This window comes from Agelaius tricolor, unplaced genomic scaffold, assembly GCF_023055355.1.
Source record: "Agelaius tricolor isolate 1412-34295 unplaced genomic scaffold, bAgeTri1.0.p SCAF_44, whole genome shotgun sequence".
NCBI lineage: Eukaryota > Metazoa > Chordata > Aves > Passeriformes > Icteridae > Agelaius > Agelaius tricolor.
The window spans coordinates 607355-627450 of record NW_027269304.1 but is presented as its reverse complement, the minus strand read 5'-3'; the positions used below and the strand labels follow the sequence as shown (position 1 = coordinate 627450).

At 37.6% G+C, this 20096-nt stretch overlaps 1 protein-coding gene across 1 annotated transcript in view; it reads left to right on the top strand.

Annotated features, from left to right (window-relative positions):
• The window catches only part of FBN2 (fibrillin 2), a 123633-nt gene that overhangs the window by 82829 nt on the left and 20708 nt on the right, over nucleotides 1–20096 (top strand). Inside the window, exons 32-48 of the mRNA XM_071455103.1 lie at nucleotides 397–519; nucleotides 1703–1825; nucleotides 3369–3494; nucleotides 5674–5796; nucleotides 6021–6143; nucleotides 6425–6586; nucleotides 7556–7624; nucleotides 8299–8424; nucleotides 9126–9251; nucleotides 9762–9914; nucleotides 14077–14145; nucleotides 14667–14792; nucleotides 15551–15676; nucleotides 16068–16193; nucleotides 17508–17624; nucleotides 19109–19234; nucleotides 19512–19631. Of these exons, the coding sequence (XP_071311204.1) occupies nucleotides 397–519; nucleotides 1703–1825; nucleotides 3369–3494; nucleotides 5674–5796; nucleotides 6021–6143; nucleotides 6425–6586; nucleotides 7556–7624; nucleotides 8299–8424; nucleotides 9126–9251; nucleotides 9762–9914; nucleotides 14077–14145; nucleotides 14667–14792; nucleotides 15551–15676; nucleotides 16068–16193; nucleotides 17508–17624; nucleotides 19109–19234; nucleotides 19512–19631 (2064 nt within the window). The remainder of the gene's footprint in view (nucleotides 1–396; nucleotides 520–1702; nucleotides 1826–3368; nucleotides 3495–5673; nucleotides 5797–6020; nucleotides 6144–6424; nucleotides 6587–7555; nucleotides 7625–8298; nucleotides 8425–9125; nucleotides 9252–9761; nucleotides 9915–14076; nucleotides 14146–14666; nucleotides 14793–15550; nucleotides 15677–16067; nucleotides 16194–17507; nucleotides 17625–19108; nucleotides 19235–19511; nucleotides 19632–20096) is intronic.

The following is a 20096-nucleotide window of genomic DNA, read 5'->3' as shown; positions in this document are numbered from 1 at the left end:
TTGTGTTTAGGAATCTGTTCTATAACTACTACAGCCATGGGTGTATAATTATTTTTATGACTGAAAGGTGGCTGTGCACGCAAAGCCCTCATCCCAGTTTTAGACGTAAAAAGATCAGCATATTTCATATTTCTGGAAAAGAGTGTTAATTTAATGCTGAGAAGCAGTTGTAGGAAAGTGGACTGATTGTCATGTTTGCAAACAAAGAGCAAAAATAAAATGCAATTGTCACTCCTTTTTACTAATGCAGAATACGAAATAGCTTGCTTGAATTATTCTAAGTTCTTTAACATTTGTTTTTTAAAGGGCTGCGAACCCTCACAGTGGAAATATGTAAAAGGAACAGAATTTTTAATATTCTGATGCAAATACTGATAGTTTGTTTTGTGCTCGTAGATGTGAATGAGTGTGAAATTGCAGCTCACAACTGTGACATGCATGCCTCGTGTGTCAACGTGCCAGGAAGTTTTAAATGCAGCTGCAAAGAAGGTTGGGTTGGAAATGGCATTAAGTGTATTGGTAAGTACATGGAAAACAAAGATTTTTTTTTTTCCTCTGTCTCCCCACTCTTTTTTTTTCTTTTTTTCTGAAAGCATGTAATGTGACTGTGTGATTAGTCCATTGGAAACAAAGAATTATTCTTCTGTGTGCTGTAGCCTGTGGATAGATGGGTATGAAAGATTCTTATGTTTCACAGATCTGGTTTTTTAAGGGGAAAAAAAAAAGATCTACTATCTCAGAAATTTGATGCTGTAACATCTTTCCAAATTAACTACATATTTTACAAAGTTTACATACAACTGCTACTAGAATATGCAAAAAAAAAAAAAAACCAACCAAACCCAGAAATTAAATAGATTCGTTCTGTTGTTTCCTGTCAGATATTTCCAGTCCTTAAAACATTTTTTAGTAAATGTCTTGTAATGTATCTGATTTATAGACCTGATATAAACCAGATTGGGACTGGAGGGGTGGGAAACCTGTATCTGCATTTGCTGGGCTGCTGTAGTTCTGTGTGTCCCCATGCCTTCATGTTTCAGTTTGATGGGTAAAAGATTGTAATACTTGCTTTTTGTTTTCAGAACATTTTGGATCTATGGAAGATAAGGCTTAATTGATGTGATCTGCTAAAAAAATTACCTTATTATGAGATTTCTTCTTTTTTCTTCTTTTTTCTTCTTTTTTTCTTCTTTTTTCCTCTTTTTTTCTTCTTTTTTTTTTCTTTTTTTTCTTCTTTCTTTTCTTTTTTCTTTTTTTTCCATACATATTAACATCCAAGTAAATCGCTTGCATCAACTCTCATGGGGTTTCATTGTTTTCAATTTCTTCTATTACTTGAGGAGACTTCCTAAATAAGTGGCAGTTTTTTACCTCGCTGCATTTCTTTGGTTCAGTTTTTTTTTTTTTAAAACTAATTTTAACTGTAAGCTCATTAACAGGACATTTATATCCAAGTAATGAGCCAGCTGAATTCCATCTGTTACTCCGAAACATTTTCCCCAGTCCCACCTGCTGTCATTTAAAGGAAGACGTATTAAAATGGAGTCACTATAGATTAACCCTGTATCATCTAATACTAAATATATGTATTTATGGAGACATAAATCAAGTTTGCAGTGCTGCTGATTATCTTGGCAGTCAATTACCAGCCAGTTTACTAATTGCTGTGCTGCTGCCTGCACTTTTTGACCCCGATGTGCAGATCTTGATGAGTGCTCCAACGGGACCCAGCGGTGCAGCGCCAACGCCCAGTGTGTGAACAGCCCGGGCTCCTACCACTGTGCCTGTGCAGAGGGATTCACTGGAGATGGCTTCACCTGCTCTGGTAAGGGGTTTGGTGACACCTGACTTGTCCCTGGTGGCTCTTCTCTTGTGTGGAACCTTTGTGAATTAGACCTAAGCCCACAGAGCCCAAAGACGATGAATGTGAAAATGTAATTTATGATCAAGATGGTCCCTGTGTGTCCTGTGTAAGAAATGGTGTCAGAGGCATCCGATTGTTCTTTGATTTGTGTCCCAGTTGGATGCACCAGGTCCATTTTTAGGGGAAATTCCTGCTGCTTCTTCCTCCTCCTCATCTTCATGCCAATTATTTTGAATATGCATGTCCTGGCTGCAGCAGTGCCTCTAGTCAAGAGCACCAAATGCCAGCTCTATTACAGTTCCTCTAGCATCATCTATTTTCCCATCACTCTTTTATTAGAACAGGATGTGATTATTAAATAGGACTTTTTAAAAATAAAAACAAACTGCAGTTAAAAAACATTGCCCATGATCTCTGTTTAAATTTGTAGGTGAGAATGGACATTGTTATTAACACAGCAAGTGACTCAAACTGATATGTATTATATCAAGTATAGAGATTTTGTATTAAATATTAATTACTGTGTCTTGGGTTACTCTGATCTTTATCACTTACAGGGTGGAGATACAACATTATCTCTGCTCTCAACTTTACACACATCCTGTATTTGGTCACTATATTTAGGTCTGAGAATGCATCCTAATCATAGTAAAATACCAAGAAAATGCTGTGAATATATTCAATATTGGCTAATTACAAACAAAAAATAATTTAAAACTTAGAAATTACATTTTCTGATTAGTAGTGTGAAGTTTTTTATTTAATAATAAAGACCTTCAAATGTGGTGTGGTTTTTGTATTTCAGGTTTTTGGTTCATGAGCAAAATGTTTTATTCCTATATTGAGCTTCTGGGTTTCTCTAAAAATTGGATGTCATGCTAATTATGGACTAATAAAATGAAGAAAGCATGTAAAATCTTTTTTGGACAATCATAACAATACCTCACAAAATTATCACTTCTTATGATGACTGCAGTGGTCAATGCCCTCCCTTGCCATTTTATAGCTCTTTTGGGTCATACTAGGAGAATTTGTGGTGTGCAAGCAGTACTTGTAATGTTCCTCACCCTCAAAGAATATTTTCTGAAATGAATATGATAATAATTTTCTATGTATTATTTAGGAAAATTTGCCTTTTGAACATCTTTTCTGTCAAAATAGCATAGCAATGTATACCAAGAGGCAAAATTTTGACTTTTTAACCAAGGTATTTAACTTTTTTGTCAAGATTATTCAAAACTGAATCTTAAAAGCCTACATAATTAAAAAATTTTTCATCTGTTGATAAAAAACGAGGAGTAAGGAATCGTGGCAAGGTGAAAGGAATAATTTTGTAAACTGTGTTTGCTTTTCTGCATTCTTTCAATTTACTTCAGGATACAAGTGTTCTGTTTTATCCCTTCAGCGCTCAACAGCGCTATTATTTTGAACACCAGGATATATTTTATGTGCATTTCTGCCGGTGAAACCTGTAGCTCCAGAGAGGTTTTCCTGTCTTCCACAGATGTTGATGAGTGCGCAGAGGATGTGGAGCTGTGTGAAAACGGGCAGTGCCTGAACGCGCCCGGCGCCTTCCGCTGTGAGTGCGAGATGGGCTTCACCCCTGCCCCTGACAGCAAGTCCTGCCAAGGTGAGCTGCTGCTGCTGCTGCTGCTGCTGCTGCTGCTGCCTCAGCTCTGCTCTCTGAGTTTGGGTTGGCTGCTCTGAAGCAAAGAGCAACCGACAGGACCTCAGCCTGGAAGCAGAGAAGGCACCACATGCTTCACGTACAAGGAGTTTCTCCAGTGTGAATTATGTTGGGAGGTTGCTTTCGTCTTTTTTGTGATGTCTTCCTGGCTTTCACCCATAAATCCCAGAGCAGAGGTTTGCCTCAGCAATTTTGTAATTTTTTTTTTTTTGAAATTCCTTTTTGTCACTATTGGACAGTGTGTGGGAAATCCTCTGTTATCTTTCTAATTCAGTTCAGCTTCTATTCCCTATTGTGTTCTTTTACCTTTTGTTGTTGTTATTTAATATGACTTTACAGTAAATGAAAACATTTTAGCTGGTGCCCCAAAGCTTTTAACTTATTTCATATTTAATGGTGAAAATCACATAATGAAAATTGAAATTCTTGGTGAGATTCGATAAACAGGTTTCAAAGTTTAATCTCTAAGGTTCAGTCCAGAGCGTGGCATGTTCCAACATTCAGGTGTACATGTATGAATCAGACTTCAGAATAATTCAGGTGCTTCTCAGGAATTACCTGTGCCACAGTCAGGTTTGTTAATCATTATCAAGTATTGTCAGTCATCTTTACTGAATTTCTTCGTGCAGCTCATATGGTAAGCATTGTATTACAGTGGTGCCAGTGTTCTAATAAAAATCCCCTAATAGATCCAATCTCTTCCAGCCAACCAATATTTTGAAAAACAATGTAATTCTAAATTTTGGGTCAGTGTGTTGAAGGATTTGGGTCCAACAAGTGAAGGATTTTGGAGAAATGCTTAATATGTTACTGTGATTACAGCAGAGATCTGAAAGCATTCCATTGATTAAATTGTGCTGTTGGAGAACTAAAATATCTGGGTGATGAATTCTTAAAAGTTAGCTTTTATTTCTCTCATTTTGAGGTTTATATATTAATCAGTACTATGGTAAGCAGAGTCCTTTGCTGATTTCTACAATCAAGAGGTAAAATCCAGTTTTGATATGGTGAAATAAAAATTATTAATCCACTTTCTTCAGAAGTCTCTTGAGATGTCAGTACATTAGCTTCTCAATGACCTGATTTGGAGGTCATTCCATGGCTGTACTCCAGGGTATTTAGAAATTTTATTTTCCAGATGAAATTGAGTCAGGACTTTTGGATGTTGAGTATTCATTTTCCCTAGAAAATGTGGCTCTCAAATGGTCCTCAGAATTTAACCTTTCTCATATATTACTATAAAGAGGCATTTTATCACTTCTCTGCCTCTGGCTGAGGTAATCCAGTCAGGCTAAAAGTAGGTATTTTATTACTGTAATAATTTTAATACCCCTTTTGCACATCTTGTGCAATATTAGTTCATCAACAGAGCACTGTACTCAGGATTTCAAATTAAGATTTGGCTGTGCTTTGTAAAATGATATTAATGCTTTCCACTTCCCTGACTGTGCTAAAAATAATTCACTAATACGTGCCAGGACAGCATTTGCCTTTTCCACAGCTGCTTTATTCTGGCAACTTAAAAAGTCCTGCTGTCTGACAGGACATGGAAGGGTTTTTTTTTTCCACTCCTATCCCACTTACTTTCAGCTCAGAAGCCTTTCACAGTTTGTGCCCAAAGCCATGGCTTTGCAGTCCGTGGTGTCAGTGTTCATCTCCTTTCTACACTGCAGCTGACAAAATCATCCAATTTTCTGTCAGTGTCTTTCAGCTTGATTTCATCTTCAATTTACTGAGCGTGCAGTCCTTTAGATGCATTTTAGCTCATCTGTATGTAGTTACTACATAAGTATTTCAATGTGGGCTTGAGAAAATCATAGATAATTCTTATACTTCCTATATTCTTCCTATTTTCCCTGTATTCTTCCTCCAAGGACATAGGACTTTTGATGCCTATACACTCTCATTTCTCTTATTACACTTTCTTTACAAATACAAATTCACAAATAGAAATTTTGTGTAATATTCTACCTAAACTCAAAAATTGTTAGTTTTTAAAATATTTTGCATATGTCCCCTTTTGCTTTTATGGTGCTGTGACACATAGTAACAACAACAGCAATAATAATAACAATAATGCAGTAAAGCTATGTAACTTTCTGATTTTAATACATTCCTTCAGACACAGATGAATGCTCCTTCCAGAATATTTGTGTGTTTGGCACCTGCAATAATCTCCCAGGAATGTTTCGTTGTATCTGTGATGATGGCTATGAACTGGATAGAACTGGGGGAAATTGCACAGGTAAGTCATTGCTTTTCAGAAATACATCAGCAAAAAGGGTGGCTTCTTAAATATGAAAAGGAACAAGGTTTATTTGTAGTCATTTGGTGAATTATTTTTAAGACTCTACTTCAGTTTCAGCTGAAATTCACTTGCATTTGAAACTTTCTAAGTTGTCCTAGGAAGTAAAATTATTCTTTTCTGTCCAGTGAGCAGATTTATGAATGTGGATTTTGCTGTTTTAGATATTGATGAATGTGCTGATCCCATTAATTGTGTTAATGGTCTTTGTGTAAACACTCCTGGAAGATATGAGTGTAATTGTCCTCCAGACTTCCAGCTGAATCCTACTGGAGTGGGTTGTGTGGGTAAGTAAAAGCTTCCTGAACTATCACTTCAAAAATCACTGCTTTTATGCAAATAAGATAGAAAAATAACGATTCCACAATTCTGCATATCCTGTTATATAGTTTTTTACTGTTGTCTCTCTCAACATCAATAACTATCAATGTTCTTGAAGTGCCAATGACCTCAAGAGCACAATGTTACCTCAGCTCCTCCTTCTAGGTATGGAATTGCAGAGGAATGCCTGCAGTTCTTTGCCTGGATCTCGGTGTGCAGCTGTAACCACTGTGTGTTTTTTACACAGATAACCGTGTGGGCAGCTGCTACCTGAAGTTTGGGCCAAGAGGGGACGGGGGCCTGTCCTGCAACACTGAGATTGGGGTTGGAGTCACTCGCTCCTCGTGCTGCTGCTCGCTGGGAAAGGCCTGGGGGAACCCCTGTGAGACCTGTCCCCCTGTCAACAGCAGTAAGGACACGTCCTCACCTTCTCCTGGTGCTGCCTTATTTCAGGAGGGGTGGAAAAGGAATTTACAGTCTTTTCCTGTGTGGCTGTACATTGGTCATTCGAGTCAAATTTCTCTGTCAGAGGGAGCAGGGCTGTGGACCTGAGCATCACAGACCTGACCTTTAGTCTTCTGTAACTGACTTGGTGCCTGTTCTCACACTAATAAATCAATGCTGCCTTTAGGAGGCACTTCCCACCGGGCCAGGTGATACTTTAGGTGGTGTTGGGCATTTTATTTTGCTCTTTTTTCCCATTTAAAAAAAAAAATTAATTAAGAACTTTACAGATAAGAATAAAATAGAGTGCATGTATCTGCTGGGCACGCTCAGCAGCTCCAAGCTGGTAAGGAAATAAATTAATTATGTTTAGAACTCAAATAATGGCTTTAATTTGAAGGGCTTCCTTATTCTCCAAAGCAGATTGTTGATAACTGCTATTATTTATGTCTAAGTTGCTCTTGAGTACTTTAAAAACTATTCCTTGATGATAGTTATCAGCTTTCTACAACTTTGAAGGTCTTCAATGAATAATGCAACACAAATGTCAAGTATGTTTTCTTTACATAACAATGGGAATTACAAGTTTGACACTTACCTTTATCAGTGGCATACTGACATTTCATATTAAAGAACTAATCAAAACAGAAATTATGTACCTCTGTAAGGACACAGTATGGAAAAATCAATATTGTGCTTGCCTCAAGAGTATCTGAATTATGGTAATAAAATACAGCATAAGTCCGCATCTTACATTGGTTTTCTGTTAATCTAATGCACATGTTTTATTTACTGTGAATAGGTCAAAAAAAGTAGAAACCAAATGACTGTAGGGAAGAGCAGCCATTAAAAACACAAGTGATATTTTATGATTCTGTTGTCATAATTTTATTTTTTATGAGACTGACATGTCTCTTGTTATATTTTACTTTAGCTGAATACAATACTCTCTGTCCAGGGGGAGAAGGATTCAGACCAAATCCCATCACTATTATTTTAGAGGGTGAGTTTCTCATAAATTACTGTGATGATTGATATAATAATAATAAAGGGGTCATCTTTGAAGAGGAACTGCATTTTTTCAAAAATCATTATATTTAGTGCAAAGCTAATACAATTGTTTATGTGAATTGGGAAACAACATGAAAAAGCACACAGCAAAAGAATATTGAAGAATATACTTATTCTCATACTGCACCATTGCAGTAGGAAAACAATCTGGTGCATACCTTTTGTGTGCTTCCTTACTTTAACTGGATTTCAAAATTGGGCCCTGAAGGATAAGTTATTTATGAAAATTACAGCTCATCAGCAGAAAGTGCAAATGTCAGGAAATATTCATCAGGCAAAGCAGCTCTGGTTCCAATAAATGGGCAGAAGTGAGGAATTAGATGCCAAAATGCTGTAAACAGCAATGGAACATTGGGCTTAACAAGCTGAAAGTGCTCCTTAAGGGCTGTTTGAATGAAAGAGAATGAGCATCTTATCCATGCATTCCTGGAGAGCAATTTAGAATCAAAAAAAAACCAAAAAAACCCAAAAAACCGCACATGACAGTTCAAAGCTACTAGTTGGCAGACTTTCAGGGCAGTACTTAAATTCTCTTCTTTCTTTTCATTGCGGAATGAAAATATGGTGAGTTGTTGTTTTTTTTTTTTTTTCCCCCTCTGTTTTCAGACATTGATGAATGTCAGGAGCTGCCAGGTCTCTGCCAAGGTGGAAATTGCATCAACACTTTTGGCAGCTTCCAGTGTGAATGCCCAAAAGGTTACTACCTCAGTGAAGAGACAAGAATCTGTGAAGGTTGGGTCCTTTAAAGCCTCTTTCTCTCTCACAGTGCAGTTATTATGAAAACCACTACTTTTTAGCCTTAAATCCATAAGTGGGCATGGTACACCCCACCCTTACCTAGAGTATTCCCTAAAATCATTATCTTTGGCACCAGTGATACAATTAGTACAAAGCTTGAAATGGAACACTTCAATATATTAATGTTTATTTTAGATATTGGACCTCAGCCATGTGTATTCAGCAGACTGAGGGTTTATTAATGATTTCTTGCTTCTTATCCTGCAAGTTTTATGATGCTCTCTGCATTTTTGGATGTGAGAGTACCAGTTTAATTTACTCAATATGAAATAAAGTTCATGCTGGTTTTCCTTTTGTGTTTGAGATTTTTTTGTAACTGTTAAAAACCAAAATTGTAAATTGACCCTAAACAGTGACTAACCCTGCTCTGAGAAGAAGGTGTGAATGTCTTTTGTGAAGTTGATTTCAGTGGCAAGTTAAGAACTTAGAGTTTATTCAGTATGTTGTCTGGCACTTAAGAGAACTAAGCCTAAACTTAGAGGCTAAAATCAGAGCTGTATTTTTCAAGCAATTCTTTAAATGAAGGATTTTTGTTATCTTAGTTTGGTTTATTATGGTTGTATTTCTCAGAAATATTTGCTTGGCCTTGGACCTCCTCTCCCTCGTTAACTGGAGTGTTTTTTCTTGTTTTCTAGATATTGATGAGTGTGTTGCACACCCTGGTGTCTGTGGTCCTGGCACCTGCTACAACACCTTGGGGAACTACACCTGCATTTGCCCACCTGAATATATGCAGGTGAACGGAGGACACAACTGCATGGGTATGCAAAATGTCATCTTTACTAGGAGATTATCAGGCTGTTTGAGGCCCAGACCCTGTGCTTTGTGTTTATTTTGATTATTTTTAGCTCCCAGCTGGTGTCATGTTGTCAAAAAAGAGATCCCTGTGATTGGCCTGCAGCATTTAGGGCCTCTTACTCCCTAACAGGGCTCACTGTTCACTGGTTTATTTCAGCTGATCACTCCTAAATGGTGGGGTTTACCATATAAATGTATCTGTTGAGTATTTACACTGCGTTTATGATTTCTTAGAAGTTTGTCTTTTTCCCCCTTGTGTCTTTAAATGAAGACAAAATATGTCACACAAGTCTGAAACAAAGACTGTGGATTACATCAATCCTTAAATTATTTTTTTAATGCCTGTGTTTATGTTGCATTCAGAAAAATGAGTTAATGAATCTTGTCTGATTTGGTAGGGGGTTGATATTTACATAATATCACAATTATCATAATGTTGGTTACTTCATAAGTGCTTCTTTTCTCACATCCAGACATGAGGAAAAGCTTTTGCTACAGAAGCTATAATGGAACCTCCTGTGAGAATGAACTGCCCTTCAATGTGACCAAAAGGATGTGCTGCTGCACATACAATATTGGGAAAGCCTGGAACAAACCTTGTGAGCCGTGTCCAGCTCCAGGAACAGGTAAAGCCTCCTGTGGTCACCCCATTTTGTTACTTTCTTTGCTTATCTGCTGCTTTGACCTATTAGCTAAAGTTAACATTTCATCCCAAAAGAACTTTTACTGAGCAGTAATACTGGTGTTGAAGATACTGGCTGACCAGAGATACCTCCTGTCTAGTCTGTCCTCCAGGATAATTAATTTAGGAGAGTGTAATTTTTAGTTCTTGGTAGTTGGAGACACGTTTATCCTGGTAGTCCTAGTCTGTCAGAACATCAAAAATGGGTTTTGTACTGAGTGTAGGAAGCCTTTTTAGGTTTTTCAGCTGTCTCGTGTTTGATCCATGATCTGCTTGGTTGCATTTACATTTCCTCTGCTGAAGGTAACTGAACTTGAAAAATTGCCCAGTAAAAGTGTGGCATTGCAACAGGAAGTAAAAAATTCTCTTCCATAAATGGAGGTGAAAATAATAAAGAACAGTTTGGTTTTAGTCAGTCTTTAGGGAATTGTTTTCGTTGAATAAGACATCCCTGAAAGCTCAACTCAGAAAAGTCATTGGTGGGAGAATCACTAACTCAGAGGGAAACCACATCCACTGAAAAAAGAAAAAAGGCATCCATTTGAAAAAAAGAAAAAAGATGCTTAGATAAAACTAAAAAATTCATGTGCCTGTTTTGTACAAACACAGTTTGTTGTTTAATGTACTTGCCCCAGGTTTACTGGTTTAGTGTCACCTAATCTATGCCTCTGGTGCTATGATTTTAATGTCATTTATGATTTTAGTGTGAAGAATTCATTACTTCCATTCAAAGTGGTTTATCCTGGTGATTTGAGGTAAACAACAGATAATTTAAGAAAGATTTTCCCTCACAGTAAAGAGGAGGAAAATAGGACTGAAAAGAAGAGAAAACTGCCTTTTCCTTTTCCTTCTTAAATAGGAGGAGGGAGAATGAAGGAATGCTCCTAGCAGTCAGGAATGGGAAATGGAAATAAGCTTGAGAGGGGAAATACATGTTTGCTACCACAGAGAGCTCATGAAATTCTTTCCCATAGTCATTTATCTAAATGTCATAAAATTGTCACCATGGTGACAACATGATGAGAAGAGTACAGCAAACTGCTGGCAGGGATTCATGCAATTAATGCTCTTGGGTGGAATAAAGAATTCTCCTTTTAGATGTCTGACACTCAAATTCTCAAAAACTCCTGCAGCTTTTAATGATTTGTTAAAGCCAAAATTGCTTGGTATTGTGCAAGCATTAGTTATGAGGTTCAAATATTTTCTGAAATATTTCAGCGTTGCATTGTTAGCTTTTCTAAATGACTTTACTGTTTTTGCAGGCATGGTTGGACCTTTTTCACCATGAAAAGGGATTGTGGGGGGGATCGAACACAACTTCCAAGTGGAAATGGTTGAATAGCTGCACTTGTGTTCTATAATCAGTTGTTTTGCAATCTGGGTGAGGGCTGCACATCACAGACAGGGGTTGGGGCACACTGACCTTACCCACGTCACCAGACTGAGCCCAGTGGCTCATAAAGAGCATTATTCTGCCCTGATGAGGATTGCAAGTGAACTTCACATGGCCATGCATTTGCCTTTTTTCCCTTGGTGAACAGAGCTCTTTCTTCCTTTTTTCTCTGTTTATTCTTAGCAATCAGTCTCTGTTTGGTGACTTTAAGTAGTAAAGACTGTTTTGTTTTGTTTTACACATTATGCAGATCATAACTATTAGCATACAGACTTTAACCAGAAATAATAGTCCTTTTTTGTTAGGTTTTTTACCCAAAGAAGGGTAGAAAGCTGCTTCACTGTTACAAGGTAATGAAGAATGTACAGAACTCTTCCATGGTTTGGTAAATTCAGGAGTGCCTGATCTCAGTTTTTTTCCTGTTATGTGACAGATCTTTTTGTCCTAAAATACTGTATAGTTATAAGTATATGCGGTTTTGAAATATTTTTAAAAGTCACTGATGCAAAGCCAAGCTTCCAGAAGGTAAATCTCTGGCATGCTTTTATGTGGGCATTTTGGCAATTTGTATAAAGACATTTTCTTACAATCCTTACCTAATTATATACCCTTTCTCTCCACAGTAAAGACTGGGGAAAAAAGTATGAAAAGCTGAGTTCACTGAAATTCATGAAACATGGAGGTAGCATAATAGATCTAAAGAGGTTCTGCAATCCTTGGAGGATCGTTCCTCATCCTCCCAGACCTGATGTGTTTTATTACGGAAGTAGGTGATCACACAGGTGATCCTAGTGTCCCACTAGGACAGGGTAGTGAGCACAGGGCTCTGTTTTTTTCTGGGATATTTACTCACAGGCTGACTAACAGCAGTAAATGGCATAAATCTCCTTGCAGAAAAGAGCTAAGTTGCTAAGCCTCAAATTTTACACATAAGCAGTATGTAAAATATATTAGTGTATTATTATAGTAGCATGTATTAAAGATGTATCTATGGAAGGGCAGTAAATTGCTGGATGGTAAAGCACTACGGGAGACAGCTCTGTAGCCCTTTACCCTGCACTGCAAGAATAATCTGGGTGAACATTAAGCAGACATTAAAGAGTAGGACAGAAGAAAGTAGAAAATGCTGATGTTCAGATACACTGGATCCTGCTTGGCTTAGAGAAATGACCAAGTATGTCTGAATGTGGGAAAAAGATTTTGCCAAATATCATTCTGAGCAGTGCTTAACTAAATTTTCTAAAACTGGGGATGTTTGGTGTAAAGGAGGCAAGAATTATTCAGTTTATAATGGTAGTTAAACTTTTCAGAATCATGTGCTGCTGAGGAGCTGCCATTAAAATGTAGATGACAATAAACTGAAACTACAGCCAGTAAAGACTATAACTGCTCCAGATTAAAGAGCAGTACTTGTAAGAATACAGAAGGAGCTCTTTGTCTTTTCAGGTTTTGGTGCCAGAATAATTTGTCAGCATTTCAGGTTTAGAGACAAATCAAAGGCAGGCTCTATACTCTTCCTTATGTTGGGTAAAGAGGTTTCCTGTAAGTCCTCAGCAGCACCAGCAGTGGACCAAGCACTCATGGAGGTCTCCAGATACTAAACTTCCAGAAACCCTTTGAATTTTATGTCAAATCGGATGTTTTTATAAGTGTTACTCACTTTCTTGAAGGATATTTCACATTAACCTAATGCCCTGAATGTAGAAATAACCTGCCACACACCTTGAAATGCTTCCTTGGCTGTAGTTTGGAAACTGAATATTGAAACATACTCTTTCTGGATAATGTGAATGCTGATAGGATCTAAAAAGGTGCTGAATAGTGGCTGCATGGTTTTTGTTTGCAAACTGCTCATTCAAACTGGTTGTGTCTTCACACTGGAATTGCTTCATTTCCCTCCAACAGGTACACATTCCTCTGGTAGTATTATGCAGTTTTGACATGCTTATAGTTGTAGGCCTCTCATTTTTTATATTTCTACCTAGATACAAAATTATTGCCGTAAATGTGTAATAACTTTTTGCCTGGAGAGCACTGTTCTGCCGCTAAAACCTCATCTGCAAAAATTAGTAGAATCCATGCTAGAAATTTTTCTCTGTATTTTCCAAACCCACTCAATTTCAAACACCTTTCCTAGAGAAGTGTAGGTTAATTTATTTTACACACCAAGCATTTCCTACTCTGCCAATGCAAAAAGAGGACATAGAAGGAGCATATTAAAAAAAAATGTGGGGCTTTTGGAGCATCTCTTTTTAAAGAGCAGTCTCCATTCTGCTGAACAGTTCAGAGGAACTGATCTGCAGTAATTCCACAGAAAATAAAATAGACAGTATTGTAAAAGGAGCGTAGGTACTGGTAAATTATATTTATTTCTCATATTTGATGCTTAGAAAACAGGAATAAACCTTAAGGACTTCTGTTAAAAAAACCAACCAAACAAAACAAAACCAAAACCTGATTGTATGACTGCATTCTCAAATCAGATATTTACTCATGTGCCAAAATCTGCAAAGATTTGAGGAAAGTATGTTGCTATTTCAATTTGCATTAGTTTAATGGCAGTCTGAGTTTTCAATACAAGCTATAGAAGAGGCAATTGCTCTCCTGAGTAGATTTGGCTTAAAACAGCTCTGAAGTTGCTGAGAAGACTGTGGTTAGCTCTTGGGAGATTTATGCATTCCCTGAAAATGCACTGCTCTATATTTTGCTCTAGTTGAATTCAAGAGCCTATGTGGAAATATTCCTGGCTTCACTTTTGACATCCATACTGGAAAAGCTGTTGGTAAGTTTCACCACTCTTTATTTTGTCCTAAAATTGTTTTGCATAATGTTTTTGTGCCTGCATAATGTTAACTAAAATAAGCATTTCATATCTTAAAGTGGTTACATTTCGTTTTGGAGTTACAGTGGTGACACAAATTGCAACCAATTTTTATGTAAAATGTTTCCTTTTTGTTTTTAACTTCTACATTTTGTTGTGTGCCACCATTCGAGTTCATGATTTTGAATTTTAATCAATAAGTTAAAAAGCTTTGCCTTCAAAAATACTGTGGAGCTTCTCTGCAGGATTGTGAGTTTTGCATCTTGGCCAGTATTTAGTGTAGCTCTGTTTTGATCACTTCCTGAACTTCACGTGCCATTTTCTGTCATAATGGGCATGTGTGTGGTTTTGTAACCTGTGTGTAATTTCTGTGGATTAAAGGGAACGTCTCAGCTCATTTTTAAACACAGTGAAAATGAGAATCCTTGCAGCGTGTAAAGACATGATGAACTGTACATAAAAGTAGCTCCTCTGCCTTTCAGACATTGATGAATGTAAGGAAATCCCAGGAATCTGTGCCAATGGAGTTTGCATCAATCAGATTGGCAGCTTCCGCTGTGAGTGCCCCACTGGATTCAGCTACAATGACCTGCTCCTGGTCTGTGAAGGTGATTTGAAATTTGGTTATTTTCTCCTTAGCCCCCTTAAGCTCATCCTAAAGGGAAAGGGAACATTTAATTCATGTGGTTTTCAAAATCTAAGAGACAGACTGTGAGCTTTTGTAGGGCTCGAGGTTATAAATCAGTTTAAGTGCTTGTCTTTATTACTGCTGCACAAGCACCTAATAAAATTTGTTTTCTGTAAAGCCCTAAATAGGTAGTTAATGCTTTTGTTTTGTTTATTTTAGGGAGAAAATTTAATTTTTGTTCTTAGAACTTCTCAAAAAAAGTATCTTGGATTTTTTTCCAACTTGTGTCTCTTCTGCTACAGTTTTAGAGGCAGAGATACTCATAGAAACTGATAAAGTTTTGTGTGTTGTAAAGCCAGCAGGAGATTTGTCATTTGTTCAAGAATTTTGTGCTAATGTGTGCAACCTCAAAAGTTGCAAACTCTGCCACTTATTTTTTCAGCCTAAAGGCAAAGAGGAAGATTTTTTTTTAATACAAAAATTGCTTAAGGCAGATGTTGCAGATTTCCAGAGTGACTTTGATGCGTGGTAAGTTGGATTTGTGGGATCCTCTTTCATCCAAAAGGTGACACGGGTGAATGGTGCTGGTTTTGCTTTTTGTGTGCATTCCCAGCACGCAGGGCTGGAGGTCAGGCTGCTGGAGCTTTGTGTAGGACTGAGGTTTCCTCTCGCACAGACAGACAGTGAGTAAATCTGAGGCAGGGGTGGTTTCTGACGCCTGGACTCTTGGTTTTTCAGACATTGATGAGTGCAGCAATGGGGACAGCCTCTGCCAGAGAAATGCTGACTGTATCAACAGCCCTGGGAGCTACCGCTGTGAATGTGCTGCTGGCTTTAAACTGTCACCCAACGGTGCCTGCATTGGTAAGAAATCAGATGACTTTTCTCTCCTGTTTTTACCTCACCAATGGTGTGCATGTGTTTCTCTCAGCATCCTTCATTTTCTGTTACCTTGTGCATTCTGCTGTTTTGATTTATAGCCACATTTCTCAGTAAAAGGAAAGAAAAAGACAGAGTGATGTTTTTGAGGGACATTTTCTAGGTATCACCCAAATCCTGAGAGTAGTTTTATCCTCAAGGTGTGTAGGCAAGCACTTCCTGTAAAATTAAGCTCTCTTACGATTCAGATTTGCTTACAGATAGTTTTGAATCTGGTTTTAATCATAACAACAGATTGTAAAAACATTATTTATGTAAAACGAGGATATAATGGAGGTCAATAGCGTGCACCATCTGTTTTGTGTTTTTGTTATAGATCGCAATGAATGTCTGGAAATTCCTAACGTTTGCAGTCATGGCCTGTGTGTGGACATGCAGGGAAGCTACCAGTGCATATGTCACAATGGTTTCAAGGCATCCCAAGATCAGACTATGTGCATGGGTATGGAGAGAAAATACTTTCCTGTGTGTGCTTGTTTTTGGTTGTCCCCTCCACACTTTGCAGCAGGGAAGATGAGTCTGATTTTTTCAGTAGGTTGTACTGACATTAAAAAACTAATACAGGCATTTCTAGGGGTTTTTTTGTGATTAAAGGCTGTGAAGTTGTCCTTGGAGGGGAAAAATTTATTTGAGAAAAAAACAGAACAAAACAATTTGTTCTGAGATAGCTCCACGTTACTGAAGAAACATTTCCAGAGAAATACATCATAGTGACTTACTCAACAGAGAGTTTTATAGGATGTATAGAGTGATAGAGCTTGGAGCTAAAACCACACATTTTCCAATGATTTAAATCTATTGAGTTCATGTGTCATTTAAAAAACCAGAATCCCCCTTTTAATGTAACTTTATACTAATTTCACGTGAAATTGATGACGTCATAGAGATGATACAAGAAATTAGATTGAACAGTAAGAATGTTCCTGTTCTTTTAGTTCATAATCTTAGTTCTTAATCTGTTTAGTTCTGCAGGGTTTTAAAATGAAAAGGTGATGGATTTCACTTTTAAACAGATATTTAAAACCTATTCCTGTTGTAATACATGTTCATATTTGCTTACAGTCTTCTCGTCTTTAAACTAAGTCACATTTGTCAGACGCTCAGAGGAGGATATTTGGAAAAGTGACCTGATTTGACAAGGCAGAATTTTGAAGAACTAGAACTAGCAGGACAAAAATCTCAATAGCTTCCAGATCCCCATGAAACTCCAGAAATTACTGTAACACACAGGAGACATTGAACCTTAGTGCTTTTTAAAAATGGATGTTTGCAGAAGTTTTTAAGCAGTCTTTGTAATTCTGGATGTGATATTGATATTATCCATTTACTTATATGAATTGAATTATATTTTCAACAGCTTTTCATGGGCTCTGAGGTACAATATGTACACAACAATTGATCATTTCAGGGCTGTGATGGCCAATCCTTCATGTTCAATCCTGATCACTTGTATATGTTAAAGAAATTAAGAAACGTTAGTATGGAAAACAAAAAGGTGGAATGCCTTCAGATAACTGCACATACACATTTAGTTTTACATACGACAGTACCTTTTATTTTAAAATACATACAAAATTACATCATGTTGTGTTTTTTTCTCTGTGTACTGAGAAGCTGTAAAAATCTGTAGCATAAACACAAAATGTGACAGACGAAACGAGGGACCAAAGTTTAGGATGCTACAATTGTGCACAGAGAACACATCACCCATACCTGGGAAAACCAGTTCCCACCTGCAGTTTGTCTCTCCTTGCAGATGTTGATGAGTGTGAACAGTATCCATGTGGAAATGGAACCTGCAAGAACACAGTTGGATCATACAACTGCCTGTGTTATCCAGGATTTGAATTAACTCGTAATAATGACTGTGTGGGTAAGAGACCTAATCCAAGCTCTTGTTTTCATTGCTGCTAGATTGGCATGTCAAGGAGGACAGTGAGTAGTTAAAAAGAAGAGATGCCAGGGTATGAGTAAAGTTAATTGAGTGCAGTAGCTTCTGCTGTTACCAGCCCTAGAGATTAATCCTTTCTGTCATGTTTTAAACTAAGTAAAAGTGTTTTTTAATTACAGCCAGTTGAGATAATATAATACCCTAAATATCTGGACTGCTGGGGCAACTTTTAGTTCACTGAAGTTTTAATGCATCTCTCAACTCCTTTAGAGTACCTTGGAATTTACAGCACATCTCTGGCTACAGGCACAGTCCACAGGCACCTCTTGTTCTATCCCACCACCAGTGCTGCCTCATGAATTTAAAATAATTCCTTTATTTCACTGTTTTGCTTGACTCTTGCACAGGGTGAGAAAGAAGACCAGCAGTAAGAAAGCCAGGAGAGCTGATCTGCTCTCCTAAAATGGAGATCTGCTGACCTGCCAGATCTGCTCTCCTAAAATGAGCAAAATCATGCAGAGCTGACACAAGCATTGCTATTTTGCATTCCCTGAAGTACAGGGCACCAGAGTATCTGATGGGTTTTGACTGCTTTAATTCCTGGGTTCTTGTGATAAAGCAACCAACACCTTCCTGGGCTGATAAACAGGCTCACAAATGTGAGATCTCCTTTGTGCAGAGCATAAGCAAAGAAAAGAGGGAGGCTTTACACTCCTTCCTGCTGCAGAAGGAAGACACAGCAAAGTCTTCAGCTTCAGGATAGAACTAATACATCTTTTAAAAAGCATTTTAAATCCTCTTCTTGTCCAGGAAAGAAAAAAAATTAAAGTAACAAGAATGTTCTGCAAAGTACAAGTTTTTCTCATAGCTTGATGCTTATCCAAAATCCTTTTCATTTATTCTTCCTCATCCATAGTTCTCCTTATGCACCTCTCCTTTAAGTCTGCATTACTGAAGTAACCCTACAAAATAACAAGAATTTGAAAACATCATTTCCAGAACTGCAACTAAGGAGAAAATCATCCTGTAAAAAGCAATTTACATAGTCCAAAACTTGAGATTGACAGGGTTTTTAGGAGGAAACTCAAGTGCATATGGATCCAGATAAAATCTAGAACCCCCCCATGTAACCTTTTCTCCTCTGTTGGTAGACTTGGTGTCATGCAGTCCCTTAGCAGTAATTGAGTATCTCCAGATGCAGTAACTGAGGTAATGCTAGAAGCCTGGAAATTGTAATACCCTATAAAAAAATTGTGGTTTAATTAGAACGTGCATCTTAATGCTCAAGTGAGAGTTACTTTCCTCTGGCTGTCAGCTGATTTCTTGTTGCTACAAAATGCACCTTTTCCACAGACATACTAAGCATTGAAACTTGTGTGTGTTCATAACATGCTGTATATAGTATGCTGGGACTCGACTCTCAATTCTTGGGTTCAATTTTGAATTTTTAAATTTTTTTTTATCAGATGTTGATGAGTGCAGCTCCTTTGGTCAGGTGTGCAGAAATGGACGGTGTTTCAATGAAATTGGTTCTTTCAAGTGTTTGTGTAACGAAGGATATGAGCTCACTCTGGATGGCAAGAATTGTGTTGGTAAGTATGAAACCACAGGATGTTCAAGTACTCGTGAGCTGAAGTAAACTAATACCTGCCATGCAGAGGGAAGCAACAGTCTGAATGTCTAAATATCAAAAGAGAATGATGGGGACTGAAATGAAAACACTTTTTTTTTAAATAGTTGTTGGTCTTCAAGCAATTAATTGCCTTAGAAGAAGAAAATTAGTACAGAGCCCTTCAGTGATTTTCATGTTATGTTACCATAAGAATTACAATATTCTAAACCTTTCTTGATTTCCTCCATTCCCCAAAGATACCAACGAGTGTGTGGCACTGCCTGGCTCGTGCTCTCCTGGTACCTGCCAGAATTTGGAAGGCTCATTCAGGTGCATCTGTCCTCCAGGATACGAAGTAAAAAGTGAAAGTTGTATTGGTAAGGCAAGTTGTAACTGTTGCTCCTGAGCAATTTAAGAATTTGTATGTGGTTCTGATTGGGTGGAAAGCAGTTGTACACCCTAATGGTTGCTAATGTTTCCTGACTGAAGGTGACAGGGAACGTCACCTTAAGTCAGGAAACATTAGGTATGAAAAGTATGAAGGTATAAAAAGTCCTCAGGAAGAGATTTTAAAAAGGGAGGCGGAAGAATATTTTGTACTGTATATAGTACTCTATTTTGAACATTGATGTCTTCATTAATGCAAAGAAAAATATGTCACAAAAGAACACAAGCTCACCACCCTTCTCAAGGTGAAGGAAAAAAGGGAAGTTTATCTTCTGACTCCAACATTTATAGTTTTCAAAAAGTGACAGTGGATTGGAGGGTGACAGTGCCACCTCTCCAATGACACTGGTCAAACCAACAATCCATCAAATTTCTTCTCCTCCATAAAGGAATGC